Genomic DNA, 11,413 nt, shown 5'->3' on the forward strand with positions numbered 1-11,413 from the left:
ATAAAATAACTCTAATGAGACACAACAATGAAATGCCCTAATAAACAAATATAAGTGTCTTAATAGATAAATCTAATAGAGCAGAATTTTTGAAATGCCCCATTAAAATAATTCTAACAAGACACTCTAACAAAGTGCCATAATAGACAAATCTTAAGTGCCCCAATAAAATAATTCTAATGAAACTTAGATATACTATAAAATAAACATAGGCACATATATTAATAAGATAATGTGTAGATTAGGTGGTCACGCATGTGCAAGAAGAAGGAAATGTTCAAGGTTCGAGTTGAGGGAGAAGTAAGTTAGAGTTAAGAGATGGCCTTGTGAGGGATATGAAAAATAAATTTATAGTGATTTTTGAGGCATTTTTAAGTGTCGCAACAAACTTAAATTTATAGTTGTTTTTGAGGCATTTGTAAGTGCCTCAATACGTTTTTGAGGCATAGTTACATGAGGCATTATTATTAATGCCTTAATAGTTAAAATGCCCTAATAAACTATCTATTAAGGCATTTTTAAATGCCTCTTAATCTAAAATTTGTTATAGTGTTACTCGATTACAAATTGCCTTTCACTCGATTAAATTTTTTATATAGAAAAATTTAATATATATTTGATTAGAAAACTATATTTACTCGAGTACACTAAGATCTCTACTTGATTAACAATTTTAAACTCGATTAAATTAATGGTCCAGAGACTTGGCATATTTCTAATAGATATCTACTCAATTAAAAAGATAAATGACTCAAGTACATATGAATCATTACTCGATTAATATGTCAAGCACTCAATTATAAAAATGATCCAGAGATATGACAAAATTTTGGAAGACATATATTTGATTACAAAAAGTATTTATTCGAGTATAAAAAAATTATTACTCGATTACAAAAATTAAATATTTTATTAATTTTACATTGCCAGAAACTTGTATTATCTACTCAAATACAAAAATTTATTTAGCTAAGTACATTTTATCTTTACTTGCATATACTAAGATTTGTAATCAATTACTTATTAAAATGTCATAAACTCGATTAAAATATCATACCTTAATTAAAATTGATTCAAGGCTTATATATCTAGCAAGAGCATTATTTGAGTGACTTAGGAGTGACTTAGGTTGCGTTCTCTTTGTTATTTTTAAGTCATTTTTAGTTTTTGATTTTCTAAAATAATGAAAATGTGTTCTTTTTGTTATTTTAAAAATGTATTTTTGAAAACAAAAAAAAAATTATAAAAAAACTCAAAACAAAAAAAAATTATTTTGAGTGTTTTCATTCAAAACAAATTGTAAACTCAAAACATATTTATTTATTTATTCATATTTTATTATTATAATGAAAAAATATTACAAAATTTATTAATTTTAAAATATATATTCTTAATAATATATTAATATTAAATATTTTTAATTTACTAAATAATCAAATTTATTGAATAAAATATTTTCAAAATTTTAAAAAGAACGTGTTTTCTAATTTTCTATTTTGAGAAATAATTTTTCAAAATGATAAATAAAACGCACTTTCAATTTTCTAAAAACAGATTACCAAAACAGAAAATTAAAAATAAATTCAAAACTCAAAATTAAAAATTAAAAAGTAAAGAGAACACGGCCTTAAATTTTTACTTGATTACATAAGGCATTTTATTCGATTAAAATAATCAATATTTTGACCTAATTAGAGATATTACTTCATTAGTCGATTAATATAGAATAGTACTCGATTAAGAATCTTGACTTACTTGATTAATCATTATATATTATTCAGTTATTTTTACAATAATTCTTTAAACTAATTAACACTCTGTTTTGTTATCATCACTTAACATAATTTTCCTATTTTCTCATCAAAATCAAAATTTTAATAACTTCATAGATTACTCAATAACTAGAATCCTTCGAGATTGAAGATCCATTCCAAGATTAAAGAGTTCAAGCTTAGAGGTCTATTGCTGGTTTTTGTGTGGATTGTCATTAAAGGTTTCGTTTGTGTAGCTTGATTTGAAAAGATCAAAAATCTATAGAAGCTACGAACGAGGTAACTTTATTATTTATGCTCTTAGTTGTTTTAATTATAACAATTGAAGATTTGGTGAACGGGAATCGTTTTTTTAAATTTTTATTTTTTCAATTGGGATTATTATTAATAATAAAATATAGTATATCATAATTTTATGTTTTGATGATCATATTTCCTAATTTATGGTTTGGTTTCTACTATTTTTTAAATGGTATACCCTAAAATAAAAACTGCAAGAGTAGCTTGAAAACCAAGATTCAACTCAAATTAAAGTGATAGAAATTTAAAGTAAATTACCTAAACACCTAATGTGGTTTGAGTTTACATCTCATGGGATTTGTTTTTTTATCAAAAAAGTTCATGTGTTTCCCATTATTACAAGGACAATTTTTTCTTTTTTACTATGGCTATGGATTAAAAATAAAATTTAATTTAATTTAATTAAAAAGAAAAAGAAAAAATAAAAGATAAAAATGAGAATCCATTACCAAAAATTAAAGCTTTGTTAATATTGCTATTTGGAGAAAGACAATTAAATTTTTGCTCTCTTCGAGCTATAACTAGTAACAGCAAATGATGTCAAATATTATGATGAAATTTAATAAAGGTCATTTTTTTTGGTTGTTTTCACGATAACCAACATTAGCTTTGCTATAGATCATTATTTTTGTTTAAATAAATAATTATGTTATGCTCAATTGCTTACTTCGATAAATGAGTTATTATTATTGTTTTTTCTAATTTTATATGCATAAGATAGTTGACTGACAGTTAATTTTGGTAGAAAAAGAACAAATAGAGATTTGGTTGAGAATATTTTAATTATTTCATACTTAATTATCCATTTTTAGCCACAATAATCTATTTTCAAATAGTTGACAGATCCTATCAATTTTGTCGTTTTCTCAACGTTTTTTGGTGATTGTCAATTTTTTGTTTTTCGTTTTTATAACTAACAACTTTTTTTGCGTAGATTTTACTTTTTAAGTATTTGGTTTCTTATAAACTTATTAACGAACATAATCTATTATTATCGATGATTTTTTTATTTTTTATTTATATTTTTAACTAAATTTAATTTAATTTTGACTTAATCACTATTTGCTAGTTGTGTCATGGCAATTAAAAAAAAAAACACGAATCTATTTGATAAAAGGCCAACTATATGGAAGGTGTTTCAATGAAAAAAAATGAAGTAAGGGGGTGTAATGTAAATTTCCTCCAAACTTCAAGTCCTTTATAAGTGGATCCCAAACCAGATTCAATTTACTCAAATTCGTGAGATCCAGTTTTTAAGGGTTCCATATCTGAATAGATTGATCCAAACCAGACTGCCAAATTCACTCTAAACTCGTCAGATGGTTTCAGATCTGAGATGGTTTCGAAGATCCAGATCTGTTGATCTCTAAGTTTCCAGCTAATCATCACAACCAAACCCCCACACAGCTACCTTCGCCATCGCCGGGACACAACCCATTGTTTTTGCCCAGGAATTCAGCTCTGCGCTCGATCCTAGGAGACACGATTTTCCTATCTTTGGTTAGTCTTCTCAAAACATTCATATTTTTGTGAGCTTTCTGGGATGCCTTATATTTATACCAACATAATAGACAAGGAGGATCCAATAAGTTTTTACCTTAACTGGAAATTTCGGTGAGTTTTTTGGCATCTTATGAATGGATTTTGGGTAAAATTGAAGCATTTATGCTGTTTGTTGATTTGTTTAATTGTAAAGAATCATTTCCTCAACCTTCTTGTTCAGGTTCAAGGAATCACCTAAAGCTCCGATTTTCCCCCCATTTCTCTGTGTAAGCTCTCTGTCTACGCAGGTTGTTTGGTTTGACGGAAAATTGTTGGGGAAAAGAACCAAGGCCCGAAGTGAACTAAGTAAGCAATCTGTTTCTTTTACTTTATTTCTGGGCGTTGGGGTTTTTGATAACAAAATGGAAGTTGACAAAGACAGTGAGAAAAGGAGCACTTTGACACTGTTGGTGTTGGGTTCCACAAGAAGCCTCTCTTGCTTAGATTTGGTCACAGCTCTAACAAATAAGAAATCTCTCTAACTATACGATATGTATTTAGAAATTAGCATAACACTCAAAAACATACATGCATATAAAACTATTTGCTGTTAATTCATTTACAACTTAAAGAGCCCTTTGATTTGTTCATAGCTCTAGCAAAACCAGAATTTGGTTCTCGCATATTTGTCTCTCTAATTATGTGAGATATTCTCTCTAAACTACTGTGCATGACATTACCTTTCAAGTTTCAATCATTAGCTTCTGGCGTCGTGGCAGTTAGCGATAATTTAGAAAATTCATCACCAAAACATTTTAGTATTTTCATTTCCCTCCAAGATATAAAAGGAGCAAGTAAACAATCAAAGTTTGATTAAATATGAACTTGGAGATCCCTCTTGAGAGCCATTTCCCTCAAGCAACAAAAAGAGTAAAATGAAAAATGGGTTGAGGGTTGTTTATGCAATGATTAGCTTCTTTTTTTGTTTTTTGTTCTTTTATCTATTCACATTTCTGTAAATTGATGATTTACTTTTTATTTGCAAACAGAATTCTTGGAAAATGTCTTCTGATATTAGCGAATATACTATTGGAGGTGATGAAATTGTTGAGTATGGAGAGGATGAAACTCAAGTTCTTCCTAAACGGAGAAAATTAACTTCAAAAGCATGGAAAGACTTTGAGAAAATTAGAGGGCCAGACAGAGAAGATTTAGCTAGGTGCAAGCATTGTAATAAAGTGTTTGCTGGGGGAGGAACAAGTCATTTGTTCAAACACCTAGCTGGTAGATGCCCTGGATTAATTGAAACAAATTCTTCTAGAAGTACCTCAAAGAGTCACCCCATTGGAGGTGATGAAATTGTTGAATTACAAGAGGATGCAACTCAAGTTCTTTCTAAACAGAGAAAATTAACTTCAAAAGTATGGCAAGATTTCAAGAAAATTAAAGGGCCAAGTGGAGAAGATTTAGCTAGGTGCAAGCATTGTAATAGAGAGTTTGTTGGGGGTAGTAAAGGGACAGGCCATTTGTTAAAACATCTAGCTGGTAGATGTCCTGGACCGATTGGAGCAAATGCTTCTAGAAGTGCCTCAAAGAGTTCCCCTACTATGGGTGATGAAAATATGAAGTTAGGAGAGGATACAACTCAAGTTCTTTGTAAACAAAGAAAATTAACTTCAAGAGTATGGCAAGACTTTAATAAAATTAAAGGGCCAAGTGGAGAAGATTTAGCGCAGTGCAAGCATTGCAATAGAGAGTTTGTTGGGGGTTGTAAAGGGACAGGCCATTTGTTAAAACATCTAGCTGGTAGATGTCTTGGACTAGTTGAAGCAAATGCTTATGGGAGTACCTCAAAGTGTTCCCTAGACTTGACTCCTAAAGTAATATTGTCTGGGTTTGATCAAGAAAGAAGTTGTCTGGATCTTGCTAGGATGATTATTAAGCATAATTATCCTTTTAATATGGCAGAACATGAGTATTTTGAGATATTTTGTAATAACCTTCAGCCTATGTTTAAGCTTATCTCTAAGAACACTATTGGAGCAGATGTTCTCAGCATTTATCGAGAAGAAAAGGAAAAACTATACCAAGAATTGGTTGGGCTTAGTTGTAAGTTTACTCTTACAACTGATATTTGGACTTCAAATGATCAAAACCTTGCTTACGCTTGCGTAACTGTGCACTATGTGACAAATGATTGGGAGCTGAAGAAGAAAATGTTAGCCTTCAAATTCATTGAATACCCTCATGATGGGAAAACACTATTTAGGTATATCAAGGACCTAATATTGGAGTGGAATATTGATAAGAAGTTATTTTCTATGGTAGTTAATGATGCTTCAAACAATGCTGTCATGGTAAGGCTCCTAAGAGAGTGGCTTGTTGACCAATCTTTATTACCTTTGACTGGAAAGTTATTTCATGTACGATGTACTGCACATATGCTTAATTTGATTGTGCATGATGGATTGAGGTTGATAGATGGTCTCATCTCCAAAATTAGGGAGAGTGTGAGATATTTGGCTACAGAAGATGCAAAACAAAATTTTGATCTTGCTTTAAATCAGGTCAAATTGCAAGGAAATAAGAGAGTTCCTATGGATGACCCTACTAGATGGAATTCTACATTTTTTATGCTTGAGACTGCTTTAGAATTGAAAAGTGCCTTTTGTTGTTTAGAGGAAATTGATAAAAATTATGAGCACAATCCTTTAGAAGAAGAATGGGATGTTGGTAGGGTAATTCATCAAAGCTTGAAAGTTTTCTATGATACTTCTCGTCATTTTAGTGGGACCATCTTTCCAACATCAAATGTTTTTTTCCCGGATATATGTCAGATTCAGCTTCGTTTAAAAGAATGGAAGAATAGTGAGAATGAATATCTTCATCTGATGGTTAATCCAGTTTGTGAGAAATTTGGAAAATATTGGGAGAATTGTTGTTTGCTATTGGCAATTGCTGCAATTCTTGATCCTAGACTGAAATTGGCTATTGTGAAATATTATTTTGGTATGATCTATGGCGATGATGCTGAAACACATGTTCACAGGGTTCGTGTTGCCTTCACTGATTTATTTAATGAGTATAGAGGTGATATTTCTCAGTCTACGGGCTCCACTCATTCAAGTGCTAAGCAACTGCTTTCTAGTTCTTCCGGGGATAGATTATCTAGTTTTTATCAATGGTATATGCAAGATCAGGCCTCTAGTATTCACGAGACAAAAAAATCTGAGCTGAACCAGTACTTGGAGGAGTTAGTGTTTCCAGGTAATGAGAATTTTAATATCCTTCATTGGTGGGAGATCAACAGTGCTAAATTTCCTACATTAGCAAGGATGGCTCGTGATATTTTAGCTATTCCAAGTATCACTGTTGCACCAGAGGCCGCATTTAGTGTGGGAAGTAGGACGATTGATGAGACACGCACCTCTTTACCGCCAGATATTGTGGAGGCTTTGGCAACTGGAAATGATTGGATTGAGTTTCAAACATAATAGTAAGTAAATTTACATTAATAATTTGCTGCCTTTTCTTTTAAAAATTTTTCTCAATTGGGAGCTGTTCTTCTCTCTCTCTCTCTTTTTTTTCGGTTTCCTTTTTGCTTTTTTTTTTTTTTAACTCACTTTTTATCTCCTTCAATGGCCACAGAGGATCCTACATATTGAGATTGGGTTGGGTTTCACAAGTCCAACGCATGCATCAGCAATGAACATTCAGTACCTGTCTGAATATCATCTGGGCGTTTATTGGCATTTTATGGGTTTTGTATTTTTATTTTTATAGGGATTGCAATTCAATCATGTTGTTTGATTATTCTTTCCTTTTATTATTGTATGAAATGAAACAATGTTTATAAAAGAAGCCCACCTCAATGCCCTGGCATCGATAGCTTTCCAGAGATGCAGCAATCTTACGAGCTCCCCACTACAGGCATTCTATATGGGAAGTTGTTCAAAATTGTGTTTCCCATGAAGGAACAGTATAACCCCATGAAGATTATATCAAGCATCAGAAAAAAACTCAAACCAATAATAATAATAATAGGACTGAATAAATAGATCCATTCAAGTCGAGAAGTCACGAATTAAGATGCAAAATTCAACAAACTAATAGAAAGATAAGAATAGAAGAATCGAAATGCTAATATCTTTACTACCCTCAGATATGAACTTTCCTTCGGTTTACTTTTCATAAACGTTGCTTATTGTGCATATGACAGAATATATATAATAATCCCGAACACAACTAGCAACTACAGCGCAAACTACCACTTCAAATGGTTCAGGTCAAGACACAACTCTTTAACAGCTGCCGGTGGTAAGTTAACGCTACTGACTCAGCTGAGAAGAGGTACTTCACTCGTGAAAGTATCGAATCACGTGCGGTATCGCAAGGATGGTCCTTTGATGGGATCTCCAAAATTGCTGGAATCGGTTTGTTGTAGCTATCTACTGAGAACCTTATCATGTTTGCAACCTGAACAATAGAAATGAAAAGGCTTTAGGGGCCAACTTAACAGGAGGCACAGCAATCCAAAAATCCCATCCCTGGTGCCTACAAACCGCATGTTATACAACATGGACCAAGAGTTTTTGGGGCACTAGCATGTCTAAAAATAATCATGAACACGAGGACATGGAAAAATTAATTCCAAACTTCGCCAATACATTTTTTGTAACAAAAAATTTTGTTCATACGATAGCATGCAACTTTTTAGGCAATTAGTATTTTATGTCTAATTTTATACAAAACTCTTACCTGCTCATATTTCAATTTCATTAATTCTCACCAGACGCGCATAAGCTCAACAGAATTCCGATGTCAAGCTAATTCTTATTCTTATTATTACTTACTTTCGTTTTTGTAAACGCCAAGCTAATTCTTATTCTCCTTCAGTGATGTTCCTGGGTAATTGATGGTTCCTGAGAATATGACAAGACCATCGGTTAAACAGAGGATCTTACAACTCATATTACCAAGGCCACAACCTGAACAGTACAACTTGAAAAACTCTCATCTTACGCTCACTCATCTTCAGGGTGGTTTCTGTTCCACATAGCATGGCCACATCACACTCTATTTTGGCAAGCAACTCCAGTAGTCAATCCTACCAATCTTACTTAACAGCTGCTACTTTCAGACCAATGGCTGTTTGGCAATCAAGTATCTTAATAATATCTTCCTCTGGAAAAGTTAACCGGCATTTGCCAAGTGCAAGAAACGATTCATTGCCAAATGTCTAGTGATATTAACATGCCATAATTTTAAAATTTCAAATTTTCTCCACATAAAGCACCACATAATTAGACAGGAGGAAAGCCATGTATGAGGTGCTTGAGATATATAAGATTTCGCATAGACTTGCACCAATTTAACCAATTCAAAAATTATCATATGCATAACCAATGAGGAGCATAATAGACCAACCAAAAAATAATAAATGAGAGAAGTAATCACTTACATATTGACTGATTAACACTATTGCAATGTCCTCTCTCGTTGTAACTCTCTGAATGCATCCTCAATTTGTTTCATCGTTGTTTCTGAAAATTAGAAAAAACAAAAACAAGAATCAGGTGTCTTGTAAATGTTGGTTCCAAGTCCATTGTATTGTCATGTTCAAAATTTCTTCTTTTCTTCTCAACATTTTAAAGAAACAAATTGGATGTCCTTTTTTCTTTTCCCTCTTTTAGCTTTTCAGTTCCATCCTAAAGGGACAACGTTATGGCTGCTGGGAAAAACATCTGGCAGCATAAAGGACCAAAGTAATTGACATCTTTTAACGGTCTGAATAGAGTATGCTGACAAACCAGCTGCATTTTAGACAGTTTTTTTTTTCCAATTTATTGAATTGTAAATTGCTAAGCTTAGCCATTTGTTTTGGTGTGATCTATACTAGGAACAATCGGGAAATGTGAAAAGATCATGAGGCAGTCAATTATTCTTGGGATGTTTATACTCTTTGTGGTGTTTAGACTCCCAAAGCATCGAAAGACCACAAATGTCATGTACCTATGGAAAATTGAAAGAATTCGAGGGAAAAATAGGACAGAAATGAAGAGGAAAACAGACAAAAATAAAGGAGGATCGGACAGAATAGAGATAGGGAGAAAAACAACATTCAATTATCATTAAACAATATCATTCTCTAATTGATGTAACTTATTTATAAATTACTCTATCCTTTACAATAGAAAGAAACAAATTGCTACAGCACTAGAATACAATTAGAAAGAAATACATATATTATATAATTATTAATATATTCTTGGGGATCCTTGAAATGTGACAAGAGAGAGAGAGAGATGTGGTTTGATCGCAAGGAAAATTGTGCAGTCCCAGGAATCCACAAAACACCGAAAGTCAAAATACACAAATAATATATGTTCATATATTACATTTATATATACACATATTATTATTATTTTCATTATATGTATCTTATATCGACTAATTAGTTTACTTTTTTCTAATTACCTCTAATTTTTTGAGTTATTATCCTAGGCATGCAAGTGCATTAAGATAGATGATTTTTTGACAAAATACAAAAAAAAAAAAGGATAAAAAGTGCACACGAATGATTAGTTTAAAAGCTAACTTTGCAAATATTTTAATTCATATTAAAATTATTAGTTTAATGATTAATCAATGAACACTTCCAATCATTTTGACATAGAATTCCTACTGACAATATTTTCACAGAAAACAAAATCTTAGGGTGTTTTGATTTACTGAAGACGTATATGTTTGTTAAAATAATTAATAATAAATTCATAAATTAAAGTCAAATAGGGTCACAATCCAATCAATAAATCATAAAACAGACATTAAATCAAATAAAAAGATGTGGGTGCAAATCAGAAACACAAAGTTCATGTCATCGAATTGGTTCAATTCCATAATTTCTCGTGTGTATTTGGATTGCTTTCTAAGTTCAAGTTGAGTTCCATAATTGTTAATCGAGTTGAGTTGGGTTCCCTTGATGTAGGGTGGCTCAGGCTCAGGTCAGGGCTTCAAGCCTTCTTTTCTTGGTATTGATCCGGATTGAATCCGATTAACAAGAAAATAATGCTGTTTCACATAGCATATAAAATCCAGTAAACAGATCTGTGAATCCGACAGAAAATAACCATATGCGAAGAACAACTCTAAACGGATCTCAGCAGAAGTTCCAAAATGCTTATAAATCAATATTGGTTATAACAAAAAATCTAAGTTCAATGGCATACATAGAAAAACTCCACCAAACCACAGGTCCAAACATTGTAATATTTTACAAATTTTCGTTCACGATCAGACAGGAAACACATACGTACATAATTTTTGAACTTGCTGCGAACAGGTTGACTACTTCTTCGTCGAAAGGGTGAGGAATTCTATCAGTGGGCAATGAATTCTGCAGATACTGTGAGATTGGTAAAGCCAGAGATCTTGAGCTTGAAGCAGATCGATGAATCTAAATTAACGGGTTTAAGATAAGAATTTCGATTACACGCCCAATTGAAGAAGGAAGAAGAGACTGTGTCTGTGACGTCAGCCCCAACGCCTATGGTATTGCTCTTCGTTTTTGTGAACAATCACGTTCACGCCCTTGTCCAAATCTTATTTATTCCCTTATTTTTCTATTTATATAATAATAGATAGATAACAAATAATTCTTGATATTAAAAATTAGGGGATTAATTAACTAAAAAATTACTGAACTGTATCAATTGTATAACAAATTTTAAAATGATTAATTAACTAAAAAATTACTGAACTGTATCAATTGTATAACAAATTTTAAAATTAATAATAAACAAGCTAACCCAATTTATGTTCTAATTTTTTTATCTCCTCTTATCAAAATCATATTCATT

The 11,413-nt window shown here is 31.7% G+C and overlaps 1 protein-coding gene and 1 long non-coding RNA gene across 3 annotated transcripts; one reads left to right on the plus strand and one right to left on the minus strand.

Moving 5' to 3' along the window:
- Nucleotides 1-3,317: 3,317 nt before the first annotated feature.
- LOC127796795 (zinc finger BED domain-containing protein RICESLEEPER 2-like) lies at nucleotides 3,318-7,462 on the plus strand. 2 transcript variants are annotated; one of them, XM_052329193.1, is made up of 4 exons: nucleotides 3,318-3,686; nucleotides 3,796-3,920; nucleotides 4,604-7,050; nucleotides 7,203-7,462. In XM_052329193.1, exon 3 carries the CDS (start codon nucleotides 4,616-4,618, stop codon nucleotides 7,046-7,048), a length of 2,433 nt encoding a protein of 810 aa, XP_052185153.1. In that variant the 5' UTR covers nucleotides 3,318-3,686; nucleotides 3,796-3,920; nucleotides 4,604-4,615; the 3' UTR covers nucleotides 7,049-7,050; nucleotides 7,203-7,462. The 2 variants fall into 2 exon arrangements, with proteins under 2 accessions (XP_052185153.1, XP_052185152.1); XM_052329192.1 differs by having other exon boundaries at nucleotides 3,318-3,572.
- A 121-nt stretch (nucleotides 7,463-7,583) lies between these two features.
- On the minus strand, nucleotides 7,584-11,150 carry LOC127796802 (uncharacterized). The gene is made up of 3 exons (XR_008022099.1): nucleotides 10,871-11,150; nucleotides 9,016-9,097; nucleotides 7,584-8,030 (listed from the first exon to the last, which is right to left on the minus strand). It is a non-coding gene; the product is annotated as an uncharacterized LOC127796802 (long non-coding RNA).
- Between the last annotated feature and the right edge of the window lie 263 nt (nucleotides 11,151-11,413).

This window comes from Diospyros lotus, chromosome 3, assembly GCF_014633365.1.
Source record: "Diospyros lotus cultivar Yz01 chromosome 3, ASM1463336v1, whole genome shotgun sequence".
Lineage (NCBI taxonomy): Eukaryota > Viridiplantae > Streptophyta > Magnoliopsida > Ericales > Ebenaceae > Diospyros > Diospyros lotus.

Coding starts and splice junctions, on each gene's coding strand:
- LOC127796795 (XM_052329193.1), top strand. CDS start 4,616: ATGTCTTCTGATATTAGCGAATATACTATTGGAGGTGATGAAATTGTT.